Source organism: Pleurodeles waltl, chromosome 4_1 (genome assembly GCF_031143425.1).
Source record: "Pleurodeles waltl isolate 20211129_DDA chromosome 4_1, aPleWal1.hap1.20221129, whole genome shotgun sequence".
Lineage (NCBI taxonomy): Eukaryota > Metazoa > Chordata > Amphibia > Caudata > Salamandridae > Pleurodeles > Pleurodeles waltl.
The window spans coordinates 985,112,008-985,139,796 of NC_090442.1; the positions used below are offsets into that span (position 1 = coordinate 985,112,008).

The 27,789-nt window shown below is 46.0% G+C and overlaps 1 protein-coding gene across 1 annotated transcript in view; it reads right to left on the minus strand.

Annotated features, from left to right (window-relative positions):
* The window catches only part of SLC2A13 (solute carrier family 2 member 13), a 1,310,727-nt gene that overhangs the window by 410,830 nt on the left and 872,108 nt on the right, over window positions 1-27,789 (minus strand). The window contains exon 6 of the mRNA XM_069229759.1: window positions 23,991-24,111. Coding sequence (XP_069085860.1) covers window positions 23,991-24,111 — 121 coding nt within the window. The remainder of the gene's footprint in view (window positions 1-23,990; window positions 24,112-27,789) is intronic.

Below are 27,789 nucleotides of genomic sequence, written 5' to 3' on the forward strand. Positions count from 1 at the left end.
GTGGTGTAACGCGTAAAGCGGAGCAAAGAACATTTTATATGCGAGAGAGAACGTAATCGTTTTTTCTGTTTGGTAGCATCGGATTAGGTACCCGTGCTTGCTTAAAATGGGTTACAAGTGACTTAATTATTTATGGCAAGTGCGTTGGCACTCAGACGTCACGTTAAACAGTAAAATTGTTTACTGCACTTCTTAGAAAAAATATATTCTCCCACATGAGACTTTGTTGATGAGCCTAAGTAGGGATGTGCAAATCAAGTTGAAGATTGATCAATACATGCATAACGTTGTCAACACGTCGTGTTTTAGCAATGCGTGTGTTAATAAGGCACCAAGCACGCGCTCTCACAGCACTCACTGAAGGACAAACGGATTCGAGGACTAAGACGTGTAAGGGGACTGGAAAAGCGTCTATGAAGCCGAAGCGAGGATATCGGATACAATTTAACTAACGAATGCCGTGCAAACAGGCGCTGCCAGCGCCGAGATGGGCAGAGAGCTCGCGCTTAACTGACGGAGCCGGCGCTGTAGGGAGAGGACGCGGGGCAAGGCAATGCCACGCATTTATTCCGAGATAAGGTCGGACAGGGGGCAGCCATGCCACGAACGAGAGGCTGACGAGAGTGGACGCAAATACAATTAGACGATAATTCCGGATTACTTTCCATAATAGTAAATATGATGATATCTGAAGGAGTGACCATGGGATTAATCATGGGGGTGAACACTGTGCCACTCTCTGCATAACGTGTACGCAGGTCACAGCGCTCACATAGGATTATGAAAAAGACATTTTCAGGGGACTAAAGGCACCTGGGCCATTTATCCCGTTGGGCGCTCGCGGGGAGGCTGGAGCAAGGGAGGCTGTTTTGAAGGCCCAGGGCCAGTGCTAGCGCTTCCTTCACTGTCTAAAATGGTAACTTAGGGAGTGACAGTGGGAGGTCAGAGGGGGAGAGAGAGAGAAAAGATAAAGAGGAGAGAGCATGAAGCGCGAGAGGAAGAGGGGCAGGATGGATAGAAAGAAAGAGAACGAGAGAAGCAGTAAATCGAACACGGAGCAACAGGCGCACCGCCATGGAGACCTAGAGGTATAAGCAACCCAAGAAAGCAGAGGTGTCAGTCTGGATTAAAAAAATACAACCCTCATCATAGGGCCCCCAAAGGGATGGAGAGTGAGTAGGGCATACAACTCTCAAAATTTCAAGCCAAAATAGGGTGCGAGTTAGTCAATGCAAAGAAAGGAGGCAGGAGCTACTCCGCAGCAGGGAGGGAATGAGCCAGCCCCAAGTAAAACCACAGGGGACCACCAGGGAGCAACCAAGAACCATTAAGTCTACTATCCAGAGTGTGGGCATCCCAATAGAAACCCAAACTGTGCACTATGTGTAACACCAGGACACAAGTAGTTAGCTCCTGGTCATGCCACAGCACAAAGCAAGTAAATAACCCAATGGCAAGGTGGAAGGGCCGCTCTGGAAAGAGTGACTCGATGCACATGGACAAGACCCTGCTTTCAAAAGCCCTGAGGACAAAGGCAGGAAAAGGGAAGGTTAGCATCACATGCGAAGGATGTACAAGTCAAACACAAAAAAAGATGTCACAGTTACCAACATTGCACATATCAAACACAAGGAGGTGGGCTGGTGGGGCAGCATGATGAGAAAGAGAGGGAATGCCCCTCCCCGTTAGCACTGGGACTAGCAACAAAAGTAGACAGAACAGGCAGCAACATGGCTGGCAGTGCACAAGAGACGGCCCTATGACAAACTCAGAACCCTAAGAACAAGTAATAGAGATAGCATTAAGGTACATTGGTGCAAGAAGACCAAGCCAGGGCGCATGTCACAAAAGGCCTAGGGCCAACCGGTGCACAGTCGGAAGATCACACCTAGCAGCTCTCCAGTCAATAAGTGTAAACTCAATTCTGCTCTCAAACCCATCAAGCAGACAGGGAAGAGCTGGGTGAACATTAGAATTAGCAACACAAAAGCTGCTCCCAATAAGCCAAGCAAAGAGGCAGGGCACACACCTGTCCACTAGTGAAAGAGGCTTCAGCACCATGCAGAGAGCAGGGATGCTCCAGCCACAAGCCACATGGGGAGATGCTGAATGGGAGAAAAACATCAGAACCGGTTTTAAAGAGCCCCAATAAGACCAATAGGGAGGCAGTGGTACACAAAGCAATGAATCATTAAGCCCAGGGGGAAGCGCAAGAAAAGATTGCACACCAGATGGTTTTCACTAACCGATCCATCACTGTAGAGGTCTCAGTACTGGACATATGGCAGGAACGCACTAGCCTCGAACTGAGCAGCGAACACCTGGGGTACGGCCCAGGCCCAGCCCCACAGTCCAGTGTGAAATAGACAGCCAACCAGTGTTCCAAGGCATTGACAGGCAAAACAAACCTAACAGCCTACTCAAACCCATTAGGAAACAGTGAAGAGCAGCCCAATCATAAAATAATCATACAGACACCAAGAAGCTATGGAGGAACTTGGAGCATACAATAGGAGGCAGAGGAAAGACATCCAATAAGCCCCAAACCTAGCAGAGAGCAGAAGTGCCCCCGCCCCACCCCCCACCCCGCTAAATCCATGAGCTTTTCTAGATAGTGCCCACTTCCAGAGGTACTTGACATGCCTTCGGTACCCCATCAGACACATAATACTTTGGGTGGGGGTGGAAGGGCTGCCCTATGTGTCCATTGAAGTTTTAACATTCCAGGAACTGAAACGAATATCTGCAGTATGAACAGCCAGATACATCCCCCTTGGAAGTGTAGCAATGTGTTGGGCTTATACTCTGCGAGACTGATCTTTTCACATGAATGGTTGCAGGCTCAATCTCTCATTTGTGCGGCACAAAATTCCATTAGGTAACTCTGGCCAAATACCCCTGGGTTAAATCTTCTTGTAGCGCACTTTTTGTGAAAGTTTTAGAAATACTATAAATATTTTGCAAAATTACACTTTTATAGCAAAGTGTGGTTTGCAGGAATATTGCGTAACTTTTTCATGTGAGTGTGCACTTTTCAATAAACACCTTGCAAAATAGGCAGGAGACTGGTCCGAGCAGCACACCTCTTGGAGCAAGACACTTACAGTGCGCACTAGCCGCCTGAGAGCAAAAATTCCCAAATTTCACATAAAGCAAGAATACAAAATTATACACATTTCACCAGCCTTATTGGTAGTTTCCCAAGACTAATTATAATACTGTGTGAGAGGTTGTTTTGTGGCTGGGAAGGCCACAGAGACTTCTGGTCTGAGGTGCAGATTATTTTAGGTGCATGAACATATTTTATTTTATAATGTAAAACACTTACTGGAAAGCTATTAAGTGGTCTTAAAGTGATCTTCAGAATCCTGTTAGTTTAAACCTATATCACAATAGCACCTCCTTTAGTTAGTCTATGACTGCTTTGCCTCATTCCCCGGAGATAGTAATGTGCTAAAACTAATTACTCGGTCATCTAGTTCGGGGTATAATAGTGCTGCAGGCCAAGGACACCAATGAAAAAGGAGTCAGGGCCCAATGTACGATGGCATTTTGCAGTCAGAAACGGCGAAAATCGCCGTTTGCAACCGCAAATGGGGCAGGTACGAAGTACCATCCCTATTTTGCAAGTCGGTCGCAAAACCAACGGGCAAAATAGGGATTTGCGACTCGCAATTAGGAAGGGGCGAACATAGGGCGTCTCTTCCTAATTGCTAGTCGCAGGGGGATGTTTAATTGTTTTATGACCGCAATTCCGGTTGCATACCAATTGCAGTCACCACTAATTTCAAACTGGTCGTAATCTATTCGCAAACAAGAAGGGGTTCCCACAGGACCCCTTCCCCTTTGTGAATGGATGCAAAAATATATATATATATATATATTTTTTTTTTTTTGGAGGTAAGTGGTCCCACGGACCACTGCCTGCTCTGAAAAAATGAAGAAAAAATAACCATCTTTTGTTTTGAAATGCATCCCGTTTTTGCTTTCAGGAAAACTGACGGCATTTTAAAAAAAAAGTGTTTTATTTAAATGCAGTCACATACCTGGTGGTCTGCTGTCCGCTGCAGGCAACCATCCCTGTGATTGCAGCCGTTCCCAATGGGGTCGCAAATAGCGACCTACCTCATGAATATTAATGAGGTAGTAAGGTAGGTCATTTGCGACCCCATTGAGAATCACAAACAGTGCGTTACACTGTTGTGCAATTGGTTTTGCGATTACGAGTCAAAAAACTTGCAGTCATACATCTGGCCCTTAGTTCTCAAAAATGGAATCCATTAACTTGACTGCCCTGGAACACCGGGAATACCACTTGCTCACATTATATTTGGGCCCTATAATGTTTATTTGGAGAGAAGTTGGCAGATGCCCCATCTATTTAGCACTATAGCCAGATTTACAGTGTCAATAGGGCAGTGCATCCAAAACACTCTAAATAAGCCCGAACATTTTCAATATTCGAAGGCATTAAATCAATTCTTCTAAGTAAACGTCCCCTTCTGTCTGCTGGGAGTTTTACAAATATACCAATCTTTCATATCATGTAAAGCAGTTTGAACAGTGTTTGACTTTACTAATCAAATGAGAGAATTATTTGGGACAAGTAGTGAACTCCCACATCACTTAAAGACAATATTACTTGTAGCTCCAGCAATGTTCACCTTACTATGTGCAATAAATAACATCATAAGTTATATTTTTTGTACCTACCTCTCTCAGACCGAAGGAAAATTCTATTACTTTTCTTAGCTTTGACAACTTCACAAAATGTATTATTTTCTTTCTAAATAGCTCATGAAAACTTTGCATAATATATTTCATGCAGGAGAAGTTAATTGCAAAATTTATGTTGAAAAACATTTCCAGAAAAACAGTTTTGCAAATACAGTCTCCCACAAAAAATTATCTTGTTGGATGTGCCTCCCCCTGAGGTAACGAGATTGACAAACGGCCCTTGGTGAAATTTATTTGAGCCCCGGGGAGGTGGCATTCCCCAATGCTGTGGGGGGGGGGGGGAGGCTGCAGGACCTCTCTCATACATTATGCTTATTGCCTGTGGAGGTGGCGGTCCCTGGGGCCGGCTGGGGGGGGTTGACCCCACTGTCTATTCTTTGCCCCGGGGAGGTGGCAACCCCTGTGGCATGGGTGGTCACATGGCACCCCTGCACACTTCATATTTATAGCCCTATGGAGGTGGAGGCCCCTGGAGATCGGGGGGGTCCATAGGACCCCTCGCCTTATGTTTATTTACAACTTTTCCCCAGGGAGGTGGTGGTCCCGGGGGGCTGCGCAGACCCCTGGCATACTTTATATCAAAGCCTAGGAAGGGGGGCTGTGCTCCCCCCCTTGAAATAATATGCCCCTGAGACCGAGGCAAAAATAAAAGCAAGCACACCAATAGTCACGATTTGCACAATATATATATTACAAAACAAAAAAAAAAAAAGCTTTACAGCCCAGAGGGTGTCTGGGTGTCCCAGGAACAAGACTAGAGGGGGGTAGGGTAAAGGTACCCTGCCTCTTTTTTTCATGTTTATTTATGAGACTCAGCTGAAGCCGAATCTCAGAATGGCTGCCAACACTTCCTTATTGAAGTGTTGGCAGCCAATCAGATCTCTGCATGAGATCGGCAGTATTTGCAAAGCTGTTGCAGCTCTTTATAAACAAATTTGGACTTCCTTTAATTTCCCCTAAACTACTGAAAGATTTACACCAAATACAAAAAGGCTCATCTGTGGACCAAGAGCTACCTTTCTGCCAAATTTGATGTAATTACATCCAACGGTTTGGGCTGCAGGCGTATCTAAAGAGTTTACACATGGGGAACACACTTTTTTTGCCCCTCCCACCCCCACTTCTCTCAGCCTCCACTTGACAGATCACCCCAAAACTTTCCACGCACAAAATTATTCTTGGGAAAATTTTGTGACAATTCGTCAAGCAGTGCCAAAGATATAGCAAGTCAAAAAACACGTTTTCTATGAAACCAGGTCCTAACTATAACAACCTACCAACGACAGCCAGTAGGTTATGGTTATATAGATATCTATATACCTGATTGGCTGCCCACACTTCAACTTCAATTTATATAACCCACCTACTAGCGATCGCCGGTAGGTAGTTATAGTTAGAGCAAACTTTTCCTATGGAAAAAACTTTTTTTGTTTTGCTAATGACTTTGGCGCCATTTGATGAATCTTCATGAAAATTTCCAAAAGAAGTGTCCTGCTTTGCCTAGTTCTGCTTGGAAAGTTTCAGGGTGATTCGTCAAGCGGGGCCGAGAATAAAGAGGGTCACAAAACATTTTTTCCCCCAATCTGTCTCAATGGGAATTTTGCATTCTTTAGACACACTACAGCCTTAACTACTGACCCGAATTACACCATATTTGACATGAAGCTAGATCTTGGTCCACAGATAGGGTTTTTTGTGATTTGTTGTAAATCTGTTTAGTAGATTCAGAATTATTTCAGGTTAATATATATATATATATATATATATATATATATATATATATATATATATATATATATATATATATATATATATATATAGGGATGCAGATCCTCTGCGGATCCGAGGAAAAAGCAAGCCCTGATTGGCTGGCCACAACCTGACCGAAAGGTTGCGGCTGCCATTTTGTTTGTCACATCGGCTGGGGGTAGGGAAAAGAAGAGTGCAAAAATACATAAAGGGTCAGGATACAGATATCCTGACTCATAGGACACATAGAAGGTCCCTTAGGGACCCCTCATGGGCAAATAATTGCCCAGTTTGTTTTTGACTGATCTCCGAATCCACCATGAGGGTCAGCGTGGCCCTCTTTGTAAATACACTGTAGATCCAGAGAAACACGAAAAAAACCACCCACTGCATCCAACCCAATGCTGCGCACAGCCTTTGGTCTTGTGCAGCTTGGGTTTGGGTGCATGTGGCCAACCCTCGCCGCACACAGCCAAAGGCACTGGTTATATTAACCTGCCTGCTGAACAAACCATAGAAACTCACTGAAAAAACAAAGGTTACAGAAACGTTATAGTTAAGTTCTGGATTTACTCCCACAAAATCATAGAAATTCAGCTGTTACAGTTATGGTTATTTTAAGTAACTATAACTCACACCCTACCCATGAACAGGTACTCCACATATTACATCATTGATGGCACCTTCTATGGCATCATTAATAATAACAATGTAACATTAGCAGTAAAATTATTGATGAGATAACTGCATGGCAGGGGTGCGAGTTATAGTTACTTCAGCACGCAAGCCAAATTTAAATATCTGTCTATATCAATATATATAGAAATAGAGAGAGGAGAGATAGATAGATAGATAGATGATAGAGTTCTAGAAAACTGTCTGTGTTTCTTATATTGTACACCTCAGAGTAAGCACAGCATTGTGGACCTCAGTTTCATCCCTTCAATAACCTGGCACCTTTAATGTTCGTCTACCAATCCTTGTGCACGCAGATGTAAGATGAGTTACTGCAGAAATACATTTCTAACCATGAAGACAAAATTATTAGGGAAGCATGGTTCATATGCATAAAGCACTGAGGCACCAATGCATTTTATTTTTCTGTATGTTCTTTGAGAGTGCCATCATGTAAGTTGTCAACAACTACAACACTTTATGGAGCTACAAACAAACTCTCCAAATGATCTTTAACCTTAGTGTGATTAAGGTGGTACTTCTTAAGATTCCACGTTGTTCCTCCACACACTTTAAAATATTTATATAGTTTAACTATCAGGCCCCGATTCACAAAAAACATTTAGGAGTATGTAAAAGAGTACTTTTATAGTACTCTTACACATTTTTGTGAACATTTTGATGGGTCTGCATAACAGTCAGCTTGTGACACGAAGGTGTCCTCAAGGGGTTAACTGATGGGCTACACTTTTTCATATAAATGATTGGTTCAAATATTAACTACAATAAATGTAAGGTGTTGAAAAGGAACGGAAAGACGTTCTGTGGTCTGATCACAATGTAGATTATGTTACAAATAAATCATCTCTCACCACAACCCTCAAATAAGCCTCTGTTGCAGAACTGAAAGGTGTCAAAATCAAAAGGTGCTGCAGGTTCAACTAAAAGGATATCCAAAGCACTTGTGCTTCCTATGGAGTAAAGTCAGTGGTTTAATGTAGACTTCTTGAGTAAAAGGAGATCCAGCTCTCACCTATGTACGTATATTCTTCAACATTGGACTTGCACCTAACGGTGGTCTCCAGCATACGTTTGTTGATGTTTTCACTCAGTTTAGTAGAGTCTATCTTTGTTTCACTATCTCTAAATAGTGAGAACCTCAGGACCAACTTTAATAAAATTGTCTTAAGGTAGATAAATGCTTTTAATTTGTTTAGTTTGCTTTAGCAATTTAGAAAATGTAACAACAAGAGGGCTTGTAAAGAGCCTTCAATTCCCTCAATAGCCTTGGTTGGTAAAGACTGTACATAATATTGTTACCACTGTACGTGTCAGCTGGGTGCATGACCAATATTACCACGGATCATACATGTGACAAAACAGTGATTGCTCTTTGTATCTACAACTGATCTTTATGCCACCCCCAGGAAATTGATCAAACCCTTGGTAGTGATAGGACTAGATTCCTGCTAAGAGCAATCCAAACGGATATAACGTTTTTTCAGTCATGCATTCCACTGGCACAAAGCAAACGAGGAATCAGGAAGTTCAAGCCTTGACATGTAAAAAAAATTACCATACTTACCATTTTGTGGGTTGTGTGCACTCAGGTGTGGCCATCAAGAACAAAGATCGGAACCTGCACAGTCGACTTTGTGAAAGATTCATCATCATTCAAACATCTCAGATCACATTAATGTGTCCTTCTCATATGTCTTTTATGCATTGTTCAGAGCAGGAGTCTACTCTTAAATATTGTTGACTGATGGGCCTGCAGCATGAGTCTTATCTTTCCGTCCGCAACCCACTTGCCCATATTTACCTCTGTACTATAGTCTCAATAGTATTGAATGACAATTAAATGTATCCATGTGGACATTTCGTATTAGTACTATGTAAAAACTGAACTTTATAGTAACTGTTCCTCTATATTTCTAGAGAAAAGCGTGGCACTTAGCCACGTGCTATGAAAGGAATCTGTTATTCTCTGACTACGTGAAACACCTTTGCTGTGCTGATTTTTTGTTTGTACACTTGATGCAATAACCAGCAGTCGCGGCTGTCTCCTATTTAAAGGTGGCGGCGCGCGGGAAGGGGGGGACATTTAATTAAAAAAAATGTTTAAACAACTTACCTCCTCCGTTGCCACCGCTCCTCTGTCCATCATCGCTCCAGTTCCAGGCACAGGCTCCCAGCCTGTCCTGTGGCCAATCCTGACGCTGCTCAGACCGAAGTCAGGATTGGCCAGGAGCAGACGCTCCCAGGCAGACTTGGAGCCTGTGCCTGTTGCCGGGCTGGAGAGAGCCTACTGCGCATGTGTGTTTGGCCGGCCCAAGATGGCAGGCCAAACACACATGCACTCTGAGAGCACTCCCCTCCATGGCTGTCACCCCAATGCCCCGCCCCTTTCACCACAAAGGGACCATAGGGATAATAAACCTAGTTTATTATTGCTTCGTGGTGAAAGGGTTGCAGCTTCTGCTGCTGGCGTGGGGTGGGGGGGGTGACACTCCTCCACCCTAACGGAGGAGCCTCCCCTATAACCCAGGCCTCTAAACCTCTCCTCTGTCTGGTTCTCTGACAGAAGGCCACAAAAAATGATGCTTCAGATCAAATCTGTCTTAACACAAACTACCCTAGTCAGCCAATCCCGGAAAACGCATCATCTGAAAATATAACAATCGCAGCAAAGTATAACCTCTACTTGTGCTATGAGGGATCTTTTCAGAATAGGTCTGTCTCTTCTATTTGTACTGTTTTTAAGTAGTTCCACTTCTCCAAAATATACATGCACTGAACGCTCTGTGCACAAGAAAGTGAAGCCATTTTTCTGTTCAAGAAAATATATTGTTCTGGTCCCAGAAACGAGACCACACACGACAAATGACACATTTTCAACTGGAACAGTCAATCATTACCTATATTCTAGTGTTCGTACCCATGCCAAACTTAGAAATCCCTTCCACAATTTATCAGCAAAAATAAAGTATTACCTTTTTTCTATGAGAGATTCAAAGTGGGCAAACATGCTTGTACAACTGAATTTCAGTAAACTGGGAAATTATAAACCCAAGAAATTACAAAAGAAGCAGAACAGTATGAAGCTGTACATAATACAGGTTGTTATTACTATAATACATGAAGGCTAGGCTGCTGTGCTTGTGCCCGCCCACAGGCAAGTTTCCGCTGAACGCACTTGCGCCGGGTTTGCACCGTGTCAGTCTCCGCATCTCTTGCCAGGACCCCACAGGGTGTTGCTGGAGAGGAACGGCGTGAGGGCAAGGGGGGAGGGATCAGGGGGGGAGGGATCAGGGGAGGAGGGGGGAGGATGGCACCTATGGACTTTCGTACTTGAGTGTTGTAAACTGTATTTAAGTCATTCTGCCCACAATGACTCCAGCTCTCTGTGCTGTTTTTTTTTTTATTGCTGCACTGCACTCAACTTGACTCTGGGAGACAAGCGAGTTTTGAGGCGTGCAGCAGGACGGTGCTTGGTGCGCTAGGGGGCAGTGTCAGGCAGAGGTGACTTTCGGCGTTCTTCAGTCAAAGAGAGGTGAGCTGGGTTGATCCTCTTTCCCTCTCCCTCTATCATAGCGACATCCTCCCTCCTTCCTCCTCCCCTATTCTAGGGATCGGAGTCAAAAGATTCTCTTACTATTGCTGGCGTTCTGAAGCTCAGAAGGCACATCAGGTTCTGCGGTGGTTGGTGACTGGTGGAAAATTCCAGCAATAGCCTTTGTGTCCTGTGGTGTCCTGTGTTGCTCTGCGTTGGACAGGCTGTGTTGGCTAGGCTCGTGGTTTCTCAGCCTGTGGCCTATATGTGGTGGTGGTGGCTTCCTGCTTTTTGCCAGGGGTTGGAGGTAAGTGGTAAATCTCTTTCTTCTGCCTCTGAAACCACAGCAATTCCCAGACAATAGCATTCTGGTAAAGCCACGTTTAGTGCCAAAGAATCACTGGACTCTGCTCGTTTTTGCTCGATATTCACTTGATAGTCAGACTTTGACAAGCCAGCATGGGTAAACGAAGAGTCCCGACCAGTGGTGCCTGGGGGAGGGGTATTGACCTGCAGAGCTCCACTCTGGATGGGTTTCTACAGAGAGCGGTAGGCCTAATCAATAAGGAGATTGACTTGGATGAACGCCAGTTACCTTTTCTTGCCCATCCCATCTCTACCCAATCCCTGCGATTCTGGGCCCATGCTGGCAATCGCTCCTGGAACAGATCTCTGTTCTCCCCACTGCTCTTGCTCTGTCTGAGCTCCAAGGGTATTGCTGCCTCCTGCTGGTGTCTCACTCTGTGCTTTCGCTGTCTCTCCTGTCTCCTGCATTGTCAGTTTCTGATCATTCTCATTACATTTCTTGTCCGTGTTGTATAGCCCCACTCTGTGCCTTCGCTGTCTCTCCTGTTTCCTGTATTGTCGGTTTCTTATCATCCTCATTTGATTGCCTGTCTGTATTGTTCCACCTCTGTGCTATCACCATAGTATCTGTTCTGCCCATGGCCCTCACATTGTTTGTCTCGTAGTACGTGTACCCGTCTCCTTTCCCTAGTACTTGTTTCTGTATTGGCCTTCTTGCCTTTCGTTCTCCCATGTATTGTCCTTGTTTGCCTCTGTTTCTGTCCTCTTTGACTTTGATCTTTGCCTCTGTCTCACTGTAGTGCCCCTAGCCCCAGTTACCTTTTTTCCCCACCATACCCAACTCCCGCACCTTTCTCCCGCCCACCTCCCACTGTGCCCCGTCCTCCCTAGGACCTACTTAATGGCGGTCGCTGAATGACCGTGCAGTGGGCGCCCTGCTGGAATGCCGAATGAACACTACAGGCAAGTCCGTCTGTGTCTGGACTGTGCCCAGCGCAAGGATTCCTGGATCCGTATCAGCACACCCTTGAAGAGATCGGGAACCTCAGACCGAAGACCCAGAACACAAACTGCAGCATCGCCTCTCCCAACATACTGCCCATTCTCCTGCCACAACTGCCGCTTTTCCTGCGACTTAGGACCCACCACAACTCCCACTCGACCAACCCTCAGTGACAAACCTCAGCTCCACTGTGCTCTACTCAATGTTCAATCACTCTGCAAAGAGGCCAGATAGATCTGGGACACCATCCTTTTTCTGGACTTAATGTTCATCATGGAAACCTGGCTCATCTCCGCATCTACACCAGACATTGCCACCGCAACACCCCCCAGATACAAGATGAACCACCACGTCCTCCCCAACAAACACGGCAGAGGCATTGCCATTATATATAAATACTCACTTTACAGAACCGCCTTGGATGACGACATAACGCCTATCATGAAACATCTCAACTTCTAGGTGAAACCAGACACTAACACCACCAAAAAAGGAACCCTCACCTACAGACCTCAGGGCCCCCACCCCAATTTTGCAATGCCATACCTGACTTTATTGCCCCCTGGCAGTCAACTCCAACCACTACATCTTCCTAGGTGACTTGAACTTCCACCTCACTCCTCGAAAACATGAGCTTCAATTAACTGGTCACCGCCCACAACGTAGGTCACATACTTGACTCCATCTTCTTCACCTGGGACAGAATCAAACTCTCCCACACCACTGAGGTAACATAGACCATCCACAACATCGTACACTTCGCCATCGACCTACCATGCAACGTCTCAACCAGACCCCTCTCCATCCCCCTCCGTAACCGGGGGAAGTCTCGGAATCCCAATGGGTCACCGCCCTGGAGAACACCAGGCCCAGTCCCGTAGACACCTTCGAACTCCACATACAGAACCTCTCCAACTGGCTAACCTCTGCGGCCAACTCCGTAGCCCCCCCCATAAAAAACACCACCAGCAACAAACCCTCCAAACAAGCCACATGGTTCACCCCAGAATTCCGATCGTTCAAACAACATTGCAGGAAACTAGAAGGACATTGGCGCCTCAACAAGACCCCCACCAACCTCGACTCCTTCAAATCTGCCCTAAAGGCATATCACCTCTAACTCAGGGATACCAAGAAAGAAGCACTCACCACCTGCATCCAAGCCAGCACCAACCATACCAAGGAGCTCTTCAACATTGTCAGAGAATTCTCCTGTCCCTCAACCGTGACAAACGCAATCCACCCCTCCCAAGCACTCTGTGATAAGCTATCGGAATATTTCCACCACAAAATCTCCATCTACAGTATCTTCGAGACCCAGCCCACTGACTTTGAGTCCTAGCCCACTGATCTCAACCCGTCCCCCTACCAGTACCCACACCTTCCCCCCACTAGATCTCCGAATGGAAGCAGCTCACTACAGAGGAAATCATTGCCATCGTGACCTCCATCCACTCAGGATCTCCCTCGGAAAACTGTCCGCACAACCTATACAACCTGAGAAAGGAAGCAATCGAAACAGCCTTCACATAAATCCTCAACACCTCCATCACCACAATCACTGTTCCCAATGCCTGGAAACACATCCAGGTCAAGCCACTACTGAAGAAACCCTCAGCGGACCCAAACAAGCAAAAAAATTACTGACCAATCCCGCTCCACAAATTTACTGCCAAAATCCTGGAAAAAGCCATCAATTGCCAGCTCACAGACTACCTCGAACACAACAACTTACTCAACCCATCCCAATCAGGCTTCTGACCAAATCAAAGCAGAGACCGCCTTGATTGCAGCAACTGGTGATATCAGGCGCCTACTCGTCGTCGACCTATCCGCAGCCTTCGACACAGTCTCCCACCACACCATAATCACCTTACTCCACAAAATAGGCATCCAAGAAAACGCACTCAACTGGATCTCCTCCTTCCTCGTCGTCCGAACACAGAGGGTTCTCCCACCCTTCATCTCTGCCCCCAAAGACATCATCTGCGGCATCCCCCAGGGCTCCTCCCTCAGCCCCACCATCTTCAACGCCTACATGACTGCACTAGCCAACATCACCCGCACCCACGGACTCAACATCATATTATGCGCTGACAAAACCCAGCTTGTCCTCTCCCTCGCAGACGATGCCTCCTCCACACAAACCAACTTTCAGAACACTATGACAGACATTGCTGCCTGGGTGAGGTCCTACTAAACTCAGACAAAACAGAAATCCTCTACTTTGGAAACAAGCCCTCCCCCCTGGGATGACAAATGGAGGCCCACCACCCTCAGTCCTCCACCAGCACCCTCTAGCCACACATGCAACCTCTGAATCATCCTGGTCACCCACCTGACCAGGAATTAACAGATTAACAATGTCTCATCGTCCTGCTTCAATATCCTCTGCATGCTCCACAAAATCTTCCATTGGATACCCATCACCACCAGGAAGACAGTCAGTCAGGCACTTATCGCCAGCCACCTCGACTAAAGCAACTCACTCTACGTCGGCACCACCAAACAACTCCTAAACCACCTCCAGATCATCCAGAATGCTGCAGCAAGACTCGTCCTCGACCTCCCCAGAAGGGCCAGCATCACACCCAACCTCAGGGCCCTCCACTTGCTCCCTGTACAACCAAGATGCCACTTCAAGCTCCTCACTCACTCATACAAGGCCCTCCATGATTCCGGAACCACCTACATTAACAACCGCCTCACATTTCACCAGCCGACCAGGGAACTCCATTCAGCCAACCTTGCCCTGGCTCACATCCACTTCAAATGCCTCAGTGGATGCTCCTTCTCCCACCTCGCCGCCAAGACCTGGAAGGATCTCTGCACATCCCCCTCCCTAACGGATTCCAGAAAACAGCTGAAGACGTGGCTCTTCGACTACCACCACCACCAGACTAGCAAGTCCTGCAGCACCAAACCAGTGCCTAGAGACCACCCGGGGTGACAAGTTTGTGCACTACAAGAAGAGTGAGTGTGTGTGTATGTGTGTAACCCCAAGGGTTTCTCCAACACTAAGCTCACAACCCAACACTGAGGCATGCTCAACTACGCGTGGAACAGCAGTACCATCAGAAGAGCGAGAAGGTCCCCCAACATGGTCAGAGGATTTCTTTCCACCTGAGCTCTGGCCCAGCTACTAGAGGTAAAAGGAAGAAGGTAGCCAAAAATACCAAGGCAAAAAAACTATGTTCTACGGTCTGTGTGGCAGAGAGTGCAGAGGAAGACAGGGCATCAGCCGAGCGTGTGCTAGTGGGCAGTGTCAGGCAGGGGGTGACTGTCAGTGTTCATATGAAGGGTTGCAGGCAGGACTTGTGTGACAGATTTGCAGCTTTAGGGTCAGAAAAAAAAAGCCATTCTATAAGCGGCTTGAGGCGATTAAGACTGAGATCAGGATCCTGAAGGACACAGTGTCTCTGAATCAACACCTGTTCCACGCACATCACCCCTGCTACTACGGGCGATCCCTCTCTTCTGTCCCCCAAGGGTGGTGCAGCAGTGGTGCATCCTGCATTTGCAGTCACAGTCCCTGCCACTAGGGCCGCTAGGGCCACCAGGTCAATTGCTCTGTTGCCAATCTAGCAGGAAGGGAATGCCCCCAAGTGGAGACAGTAAATGAGACTACAAATGAGTCAGGGAGCGGGGTGTGCAGGTGAGAGGGGAGTTCTGCTCAAATGGTGTTCTGGGCAAAGGCCACAAGCTTATAACACTGAACCTGCCTCCAGAAGCATGCCCCTACATTGCCGTACTGAATAATATACATTGAGTAGCTAAGGGGGCTGAGGAGTCCTTTTTTTTAAATTAAAAAACTAAGTTCTACACTGGTTGTGCTCCCCTCCTGGCTTCTCCCCCCGCATGCTCATTACATCTTGATTTTCAAGAGAAGGGGCTGGGCAGGGCCCCTGCCCATATCCTTTAGAGGTGATTGTGCTGTTGTTAACTTCAGGTACCCTTCTATGGTTTACAACCTCCTTAGCAGCTGCAAACATCAAAACTGGGCCAATCCTAATATCTCTCTTCTGCCATTGGGGTTTTTCTATTGCCACTTCAAGGGTAGATTTGGGCTTGCCCCACAACGAGTATTAGTTGACCACCAAACCTGGCCCCTAGGGGGAAGCTGGGCCCAGAGGGGGATTCCAGACACAATAGATCTTCCATCTCCACTAACAGAGATTGATTTACGCTTTACCTAACAGTCAGATTGCAGCAGCATTGAGTTGACGGGCCCTCAAAGCACAGATAACAATTCTAGAATAGCAGGAAATATCCCGGTGGTCCCTCCCTCGGAGCTAGATTCTTTGAAGGGTGCTCCAGGGAATAAATGAGGGTGATCAATATGACATCACCTGTTTTTATATAAGAATAGCCCTGGCTTGAAACCTCCCTGCATCATTTTCCCTCTTCGCAGACACTGCTATTACCAGTGCAGAAATCACAGGCAAATTAGGGGATCTTGACTGGGGCACTTTTTTTGATGGCCAAGATATGTCTCTTTCAGGAGACATGGACATTAGATCAAGTGAATAGGTGTAGTTACAAAAGCTAGAACGTCCCAGCTGTTAAATCTAGTGCAGGGCTCCCTTCTGGTGGATTACTAGTACTGGTCTGTGTGAGAAAGTAGCCTCTTTCTAGCCTTGTTACCCCCACTGTTGGCCTGTTTGTGAGTGTATGTCAGGATGTTTGTCACTGTTTTCACTGTCTCACTGGGATCCTGATGGCTAGGCCCCAGTGCTCATAGTGAAAACACTATGTTTTCAGTATGTTTGTTATGTGTCACTGGGACCCTGCTGGTCAGGACCCCAGTGCTCATAAGGTGGTGGCCTATATGTATGTGTCACTGGGACCCTGTCACACAGGGCCCCAGTGCTCATAGGTGTGCATGTATGTGTTCCCTGTGTGGTGCCTAACTGTCTCACTGAGGATCTGCTAACCAGAACCTCAGTGGTTATGCTCTCTCATTACTTTTAAATTGTCACTAACAGGCTAGTGACCAATTTTACCAATTCACATTGGCTTACTGGAACACCCTTATAATTCCCTAGTATATGGTACTGAGGTACCCATGGTATTGGGGTTCCAGGAGATCCCTATGGGCTGCAGCATTTCTTTTGCCACCCATAGGGAGCTCTGACAATTCTTACACAGGCCTGCCACTGCAGCCTGAGTGAAATAACGTCCACGTTATTTCACAGCCATTTTACACTGCACTTAAGTAACTTATAAGTCACCTATATGTCTAACCTTTACCTGGTAAAGGTTAGGTGCAAAGTTACTTAGTGTGAGGGCACCCTGGCACTAGCCAAGGTGCCCCCACATTGTTCAGAGCCAATTCCCTGAACTTTGTGAGTGTGGGGACACCATTACACGCGTGCACTACATATAGGTCACTACCTATATGTAGCTTCACAATGGTAACTCCGAATATGGCCATGTAACATGTCTATGATCATGGAATTGCCCCCTCTATGCCATCCTGGCATAGTTGGCACAATCCCATGATCCCAGTGGTCTGTAGCCCAGACCCTGGTACTGCCAAACTGCCCTTCCTGGGGTTTCACTGCAGCTGCTGCTGCTGCCAACCCCTCAGACAGGCATCTGCCCTCCTGGGGTCCAGCCAGGCCTGGCCCAGGATGGCAGAACAAAGAACTTCCTCTGAGAGAGGGTGTGACACCCTCTCCCTTTGGAAAATGGTGTGAAGGCAGGGGAGGAGTAGCCTCCCCCAGCCTCTGGAAATGCTTTCTTGGGCACAGATGTGCCCAATTCTGCATAAGCCAGTCTACACCGGTTCAGGGACCCCTTAGCCCCTGCTCTGGCGCGAAACTGGACAAAGGAAAGGGGAGTGACCACTCCCCTGACCTGCACCTCCCCTGGGAGGTGTCCAGAGCTCCTCCAGTGTGCTCCAGACCTCTGCCATCTTGGAAACAGAGGTGCTGCTGGCACACTGGACTGCTCTGAGTGGCCAGTGCCACCAGGTGACGTCAGAGACTCCTGCTGATAGGCTCCTTCAGGTGTTAGTAGCCTATCCTCTCTCCTAAGTAGCCAAACCCTCTTTTCTGGCTATTTAGGGTCTCTGTCTCTGGGGAAACTTTAGATAACGAATGCAAGAGCTCATCCGAGTTCCTCTGCATCTCTCTCTTCACCTTCTGATAAGGAATCGACTGCTGACCGCGCTGGAAGCCTGCAAACCTGCAACATAGTAGCAAAGACGACTACTGCAACTCTGTAACGCTGATCCTGCCGCCTTCTCGACTGTTTTCCTGCTTGTGCATGCTGTGGGGGTAGTCTGCCTCCTCTCTGCACCAGAAGCTCCGAAGAAATCTCCTGTGGGTCGACGGAATCTTCCCCCTGCAACCGCAGGCACCAAAAAGCTGCATTACCGGTCCCTTGGGTCTCCTCTCAGCACGACGAGCGAGGTCCCTCGAATCCAGCGACTCTGTCCAAGTGACCCCCACAGTCCAGTGACTCTTCAGTCCAAGTTTGGTGGAGGTAAGTCCTTGCCTCACCTCGCTGGGCTGCATTGCTGGGAACCGCGACTTTGCAGCTACTCCGGCCCCTGTGCACTTCCGGCGGAAATCCTTTGTGCACAGCCAAGCCTGGGTCCACGGCACTCTAACCTGCATTGCACGACTTTCTAAGTTGGTCTCCGGCGACGTGGGACTCCTTTGTGCAACTTCGGCGAGCACCGTTTCACGCATCCTCGTAGTGCCTGTTTCTGGCACTTCTCCGGGTGCTACCTGCTTCAGTGAGGGCTCTTTGTCTTGCTCGACGTCCCCTCTCTCTTCAGGTCCAATTTGCGACCTCCTGGTCCCTCCTGGGCCCCGGCAGCGTCCAAAAATGCCAAACGCACGATTTGCGACTAGCAAGGCTTGTTCGCGTCCTTCCGGCGGGAAAACACTTCTGCACGACTCTCCACGGCGAGAGGGATCCGTCCACCAAAGGGGAAGTCTCTAGCCCTTTTCGTTCCTGCAGAAACCTCAGCTTCTTCTGTCCAGTAGAAGCTTCTTTGCACCCGCAGCTGGCATTTCCTGGGCATCTGCCCATCTCCGACTTGCTTGTGACTTTTGGACTTGGTCCCCTTGTTCCACAGGTACCCTAGATTGGAAATCCACAGTTGTTGCATTGCTGGTTTGTGTCTTTCCTGCATTATTCCTCTAACACGACTATTTTGTCCTTAGGGGAACTTTAGTGCACTTTGCACTCACTTTTCAGGGTCTTGGGAAGGGTTATTTTTCTAACTCTCACTATTTTCTAATAGTCCCAGCGACCCTCTACAAGGTCACATAGGTTTGGGGTCCATTCGTGGTTCGCATTCCACTTTTGGAGTATATGGTTTGTGTTGCCCCTATCCCTATGTTTCCCCATTGCATCCTATTGTAACTATACATTGTTTGCACTGTTTTCTAAGACTATACTGCATATTTTTGCTATTGTGTATATATATCTTGTGTATATTTCCTATCCTCTCACTGAGGGTACACTCTAAGATACTTTGGCATATTGTCATAAAAATAAAGTACCTTTATTTTTAGTATAACTGTGTATTGTGTTTTCTTATGATATTGTGCATATGACACTAAGTGGTACTGTAGTAGCTTCACACGTCTCCTAGTTCAGCCTAAGCTGCTCTGCTAAGCTACCATTATCTATCAGCCTAAGCTGCTAGACACCCTATACACTAATAAGGGATAACTGGGCCTGGTGCAAGGTGCAAGTACCCCTTGGTACTCACTACAAGCCAGTCCAGCCTCCTACAGTCTGCCCTACCATAACCAAGCTGTTACGCCCCTCTATTTGGATTCCCCAGATGCAGACGGGATACTCCTCTCCCAACCCAACTCCCAGAAACTCATGATAATCAATGTCTACAATTGGAATAGCAACTACAAGCAGGAATACAAAACGTTTCAATTATTGGATAATATACTAGGTGACAAATCCAATACACACCATGTACCCATAACAGGGGATTTTAAGTGTACATTCGAGCTGAATAATCTGGCATGTGAATTGTCTAGAGATTAAAACTCTTACTGGGTGATCCCGGACCTTGTTTGCCACACCAGAAGACACCTTTCTACAGTGGTGCTCCAGGTTGTGGACCTTACACTATCGCATGGTATCTGGGCATGCAATGACGATCCCCTTGTGACAAACAGCTTGCACCAACATTCAGACAAAGCTTATACTCGAGTACAATCAACTACTTTTTCTTGGCCATAAGGTGTTAGAGCAAGCTTGATGATATGATGGTGGTAGAGCGAGAGGAGAGAGACCATAACCCCGTGGTATTAAGGTGAAAAAAAAATCTGTGACCCTCACTTGCTCGGTAGTCTCTGAGCCTGTGCGTATACACCTTATGGTCATTAACAATAGGAAGTACTTAAAATGGGAAATAGTGCGCTCCTCGCCCAAAGGGAATTGGGGCCGTACTTGCAATTCTGGCCACCCACATGGGTAATATCTACACCAGCTGAGGGGACAGTAAGGTGATACTAGCAGAGCATGTGGTTTTCACCAATCTGAGGAATCTCCATACCAAGGAGTCAAGGGGTGCCCAAACGCAGCGCAGGCTAAGGGCTGGTTCAGCCAGTGTGAAATAGCTAAGGCAAACTTGCTTCAATTTATCAAAGAGGGGGATAGGCAGGTTATAAGGGAACACAGGGCCATTTATCGGGCCACTTTAAGAGAAGCTAAAAGTCCTTGGGAAGATGACATCTGGTCCGACATACTGGACGCTGCTATAGCTAATGACCAGAGGAAATTTTGGGCACTGGTCAGCAAGAGCAACGGGAGGACAGGCAGTTTCGCTGAGTCATCCACTCTACCCTGAGAGTGGGATGCCCACTTTGGGTGTCTGTACTCTACTACCCTCACCACCCCCATGTCTGACCCTGTTTGTATGGGCTACGGTGGTGCTAATTCACAATCTATCCCTGCAGAAGTTTTTACCATGGAGGAAACTGAGCGAGCTGTGGTCGCACTTAAGCCCAAGAAGGCTCTGAGTCTCAACAAAATCCCTGCTGATGTGTTCAAGTTCGATCCTGGGGTGTGGGTCCCCTATATGAATGTGGTTTTCAAGGCTATCGCAAAGGAAGGGGTGATCTCTTAATCGTGGAAAGTGGCAGAGATGTTGCCCATCTTTAAAAGGAGATCCCAGTCTACCCTCCAACTACTGCCCTATCAGCCTGATTGACATCTTACAAAAACACTTTTGCAAACAGGTGCTAGGGCATTTATTGGATTGGTGCAGGGAAAACCACATTCTTTTAGGGTTGCAAGCAGGGTTCAGGTTTAAGACCAGTTTGGTCAACCAGGCCTTCCACTTTCCTTTGGTAAAGTGGAAAACGGTGGATCTGTCCAAGGGTGACTTTTTTGTGTCATTCATCGATCTCCACGCCGCGTTTGATCTTGTGCCCAGAAGGAGGTTATGGGAGATGCTTAGGAGGATCTCCTCCATTTGATCCAGCTACTCCATAAGGAGAACTATGCACAAGTAAGATGCGGAGAGGAGTGGGTGTTAACCGAGGCCTTCCCTGTAAATCAAGGCGTGAGTCAGGTGTGTGTCCTTGCCCCAACCTTATTCCTCCTATACATTAAGAACTGCATTGCCTACATATTAAACTGTGCCATAACTCTCCAACTTGGCGGGGGAAAAATACCTGCACTCCTTTTCTCGGACGACACCTTGCTACTGTCCAAAACTAGAAAGGGTCTCCAAAAATTGATTGATGGCTTCAATCAGTTTTGTGACGATTTTGGTCTTGAAATTAATACATCCAAAACCATATATATGATCTATACCAAGAGAGACAGAGCGAGAGGGGTTATCAATGTGTGCTCTGAAGCACGAGAAAGGGTCCGACAGTTCAATTACCCGGGCATTAGGCTGGACGATACCAGCTCATAGGACCCGCAGATTATCAAGAGAACCTTGATTGTGAAACACCGAGCTGCAGCCCTACATAAATTCGCCAAAAGAGCAGCCTGGACACCTGTCCATCCAACAATCGAAATTTACAAAGCACAAGTAAGGGGGGCTGCACTATATGGGGGGGAACATTGGGGTCACTGCAATATGAGCGCTTTGAGCACAGGAGAAAATAATTTCCTTAGGTGCTTTTGGGTTTAGGGAAAGGCAAACCACTGGTATCTCTTCACCTTGATTTGGGGATCAATGAGATTTCGGCACAGATAGCATTAAGGACTCTATTGTTTTGAGTTCACATCTGGAGTACCAATGAATTGAGCCACCTCCGGGAGAGCATGCAGGAAGGAATTGGGTCCAAAGTGGTGGGGAAGGTTAGATGGCTGGGGTTTCTCAAAGGCACCTGGATCGAGCTGGGCTAGAAAACGTTTGGTATGAGCCCCAGTCCATTCGTCATGGAGACTCTCTTAAGGTTAAGAAACTGGCACAGGGAAAAGCTATTAGCAGAAGGGAATGCTCCTCCATGTTAGGCCGATTAACAAGTGCCTTCCTCCTCCACAAAACTGTATCCAAGGAGATGAATTTCTAGATTTTATCCACCCGGTGCATGCTCGGTCCCTCTTCCTTCAATTTAGGTACAGGACTCTACGGTAGCTGCTTTTCCTGGTAACTGGGGGAGGAGAAAAAGGAATCTGGCCATTGCTTTTATTGCAAAACTGTCCAAGAAAGCGATGGGCAAGTATTTCTGCCGACTCTATGCTAAATCCAGAAATAAATTGATCATCCCCTTGTGTAGATCCCTCAGCTTACAAAGTTGAATTGAAGACCTAACAATATGTAAAATTGGCCCTGCCTTGATTGTAGTCGTGGCTGTTTCGAAGTTCCTGTATACTGCTTGGGCAATAAGAAATGAAGCACTAGGGCCAGCAAAAGCAGGCCTGCCCCAAAATGAGCTATGCATCTTTTTATGAATCAGGTTGTTCTTAATTGTGTGATAATGTATTATGTGTTTTATAATTATTTATTGGTTACACTTGCTCTTAATGGTTTTATAGTATTTTTAATAATTTTGTCAATATATTTTTGATGATAAGACTGATGTCTCAAACTATCAATAAAAATGAAAACAAATAAACGAACTACACGAAGGCCTGCACTATGTGTATACAAACTTGCCGCTAATTTTCTAATCAGAGTCCAGTTGCAACATCAGTCGCTTGTAATAAGAAAGTGGCATAGCTACGCTACTGTAATAGCCTGTTACAGGTGAGCTGTTATTTCACAATGGCTGCTGCTTGTGATAACTGACAGTGTTAAATGCGGGTCACTGAGCAGAATTACAAATTATGTCTTCGGAACTATTTTTTACTGTAAATTCACTAGCTGGTATGAAGACATTTACAGCTGTACATTTATTTACTGCTCTACTGGAGTTCATTTCAACATCTGCATGTTACAATACATTGTCAATTGCAGTCGTTTTTGGAAAGTGACATATTAAACTGCTAATACGTTTTTGCAATACATTATGAGCTGTCTACTGATGTGCTTATTTTCTCATCATATATTCCCAGTTATTCTACATATATGCAACCACAGCATCTCCATCTGCATCAAGGGACCCTGGAATCTAAGCCTTAGGACTTTATAAAGGAACTTGGCTGGCTGCCTCATTTCTCTACATGACCACAAAACATTTTGGTGACTTGCAATACCTGTATAATATTCAGTAAAGCACATTTTATCCCATATAGCACTATAATACATCGGATTCTGCAATCCCAGTATAAACTCTGCCTCTTATTTCTGATGAAACACTCCATACTCGGAGTGCCTGATGCAAAGTGACCATTGGTAGGTAATCTAAAATATGATAAATTTGGTCAAAATAAAACAATCAAACAAGTGCTTAAACATTCAGCAGAGAACAAACACAGCTGGGAACCGCATGCCATGATACCACAGCTTTGTGAAAACTAGGGCAGAGTTTTAAGCCTTCCGCAAGCGCTGGAGAGAGCAAACTAATCCTGAAATCTCACCTGTACTTTGAGCAGCTGGAGTTGGGGCTGGATTGGTCGGATGGATTAAGGGTGACTGGAGGAGAGACTTGAGCTGAGAGCAGAAATCCCGAGGCAAGGAGAGAAAGGGCTACCGTTGTGCCTGCAGAAGGTCAAGAAACAGAACAACTGTTTGCATTTCATAAAGCACAAGATGTAGAGCAAAGATCACAGTATTAAACCGCTCGACAGCCAGAGACAGTACACACTAAATCTGCTATACGACGGCCTGAAATTATTAGCGCCCCTTCAACACAGCTAGGACGAGAAATTCTCATTTGAGGTTCGTGTTCAACACGCACTATGTCAGACAGGCCCCTTTTCCTATCTGCATTGTGTGTTGCTTTCATGTTTTCACCTTCCGTATTTTCTTCTCAGTTGTACTGAGTAACTATATGTTCCTGTTACAGGGGAGGTAACCCTGTGTGGGTAAACACACACAAAAAAGGGACATTTGTTATTTTTAACCACATAAAGGAGATTGTTGCCTGAGTGAAAAGGCACTTTCATTAATGTGGCAGCAATGATTTATAGATCTTGCTAAAACAGCCTTTCTAGTGGATTACCTCACGGTATCAAGAATTTAATAAAAATGACGAAAGTACACATGAAGTACTGTAGGAAATGAGGGATTTGGGCCAGGAGCTTCGGCAATTGGCTTTCATGTGTTTTTAAAGGTTTGCTGTTGCTTCAGTGGCTTGTCCATCAATCAAATGGCATTTCGTGGAAGATTAGGGTGTCCCATTGGAAAAGGGATGTATTTAAGTAGTTCTTTCAGCTGTTACTCTCCCGCCCCTTCTCCACCCGGGGCAAGCATTTTGCCTGAAGGTGCCACCACCAGAAGCTCCTTTGAATGCAGAGTGCCCAGAATGAGGAATACAACGTGTTTGTACCACGGTGCCACTGTGCTAGGCAGCTGAAAGCAAAAGGACCCTCACGGTGACAACTCACAAATGGAAAGACCCATGCATATTTTATCAATCCCAATAAGGCATCACACTGTGACCCAGTAGATCGCATTACACTGCCTAGGTGTCCATTTCCTGCGCCAACCATGGCCAGTGTTCATGTTCTCATCATTTCAGTGGTGAAACGCAAAATGATGGGGCCACCAGCAGAATGTGATTAAGTGCCCCTGAATATCTCACAGATACTCATTGCTTCGGACTAAATGGGGCCTCCTTGAAGGTTTGGGGGCCCCTGGAGGGTTGAGGACCCACTGCACCATAGGGGCTGCAGGGGCCTGCATTACACCCCTGCATCAGAGCATCTTATCTTGCATCTGCCATGTGGCTTGTTTTCCCCTTACCCGGGTTTACCTACCCAGTATTATTTTTATTAATAATCTTAATTATTAAACATGTAAACAATAAAACATAACAATTTCTTGCAAATATAAATCATAATCAAAAACTAATTTAAGTGTTCTTTCATTCAGTTTCCGACAACTCTCTTGTCTCTTTTTTATTTCAATGGAAGTGGGACAAAAGAGTAGCGTTACATGTGTATGCTGCTGGGGGATTAGACTATTCCAGTGGCAAAAGTACAAAGTGAACTCTCCCTCCCAACACCTCAAATGGCTCTAGACTGGACCCTGGACAAGAGTGATATAATTTCCATAGGCAGCTCCTTCTGGCAAAAGATCGTCAACCCCCCCCCCGCTAGGCCAGGAGCTGAAAAGTAAAAAGATATATCATTATCGTTTTAACTTTCAGCTGCTAGCTCAGCCAGCAGCATGTGCAGGAGGAGCAGGGCTGGGCCACGGGAGTGGTAGGTGGAGTGGAGTCGCTGCACTAAGTGTGCATGTGTGCTTGGCTGGCCGTCTCAGGCCGGTCAAACACACATGTGCACTTAAGTTTCTCCAACCTGGCTGCAGAAACTGCTTACTCCAGGAATCATGGGATACTAACCACATGCAATCTGATGGGTATCAATGTTTGACGAGCCCCACGATGCCTTCCAATACAGGTCGGGCCTCTGGGGAGGTGGTCATTGGGGACAAAGCTAATATTGGAGGCTCAATTAAAACAATTGAGACTTCCGAAAACAGTTTTCAAGCAATAGTTTTTAGGTCTAAAATTCACTTGTATATTGTGAATTTTATTAATATTTCTAATTGCACGTTTTGTTTATTATTTTGATTCATTTCGAATTTAGTAATTGCACAGCAGCAGCGGGGCACTTACTCTATCTTTGCTTGGCTAGCGAATTGAATATACATATTATAGACAGTTCCGGATTAGCTAGCTTGCGCAGCCATGCAATAACCAGATGTCAGGCTGACATGTGAGGTCGCAAACTATCTACCTTTCTCCAATCTGCTAGCTTAGATAATGCACTAGCGGTCGTGCCAGGAAATCACAGTACAGTTCCTATATTCAATAGTAGTAGAAGCCCTTCTGTGTTTGGCACTGATAATTTAGCTAACCGTCCATACAAATTGAGTTAGCTCTTTCACATAGGATTATTTATAGGAGAGATGTGGGTGCTTGCAATTTACAGCCATCGACAGACAAATTTAGGGCCGCCTGGAGATTGTGTAATGCGGATTACTTCTTTGAAATTCTCATTAAACATAATCTCAGTTTAGTGTTTGATTTTCTATCTGACCAGGCTTTGAGTGTTCAGTTGGTTGAGGCCTTCATTAAGTTGTGCGTCAAAATTAAGAAAGATTTACTTGCGTGTGTTAAACCGATTTCCAACATTCCCAGATGGTTTAATGATGAGTGCACCACAGCAAATAGGGCTCTTCCATCAGCATTATAGGTTAAACCCAGGGATACGGGATTAGAGCGTGGCCTGCGTATAAAGTGGCAGTTAATAAGTGCCATCACAAAGTGGTTTCACTGCACTGGAAATCTTTATTGCAGGCTTTGCATCGGAGCAACTGTAAGCTGTTTTGGTCCACAGTATCCAAACTAAAGGAGTATTTTTTGGCCCTTACGTCTGTTTCGTACCATATCACTAGCAGTGATTGGGAGGAATATTTTGGTGAAATCTTTAGGGCAATTCCCTCCGCTACCATTTTTGCGGTTGATTTTTTATTAGTTTCTCAATTTCCTGTATCACTACCTGAGGTGGAACTTGCGATTACCCTGAGCAAAAGTAATAAGGCGCCTGGCCCAGACAAGGTACCTATTGATTTGATTAAATCTAATATTCCTTTGCGGGCCCCACTACTCACCAATATTTTTAACGGTTTGTCACATACCACCCTACCCAGTTCTTGGCGAATGTCAATCATAGTTCCGATAGGTAAAAAAGGTGATCAGTCACACCTGACATGTTATAGACCAATCTCTCTGATTGACAATACGGCCAAAATACTAGGAAGGATCATTTATACAAGTATTATGGAGTAGGTGGATGTGAGGTCCATTTTAAGTGGATGCCAGTCTGGGTTCCGACGCAAACTTGGCACCACAGAGCAATGCCTCAACCTCAATCTGGTGGTAGGTAAATACACCATGGCCAAAAGCACACCCATGTACCTTCCATTTATGGATTTGTCCTCAGCATTTGATCGCGTAAATGGAGGAAAATTATGGGCCATGTTGTTGAAGTTGAGGCTTGATGGTGTCTTGATGCATTTTGTAGCTTTTTTGCATGAGGGAATGAAGGCAAGGGTCTGTATTATTCAGTCGGGAGAGGTTTCTGGAGATATCGATATTTACTGGGGCATTCGACAGGTTTGTGCATTAGCCCCTCTTTTATTTATACTCTGTATTCATTATTTTCATTTTGAACTTACTAGTGCTACCAGAGATGTCATAACTAATGG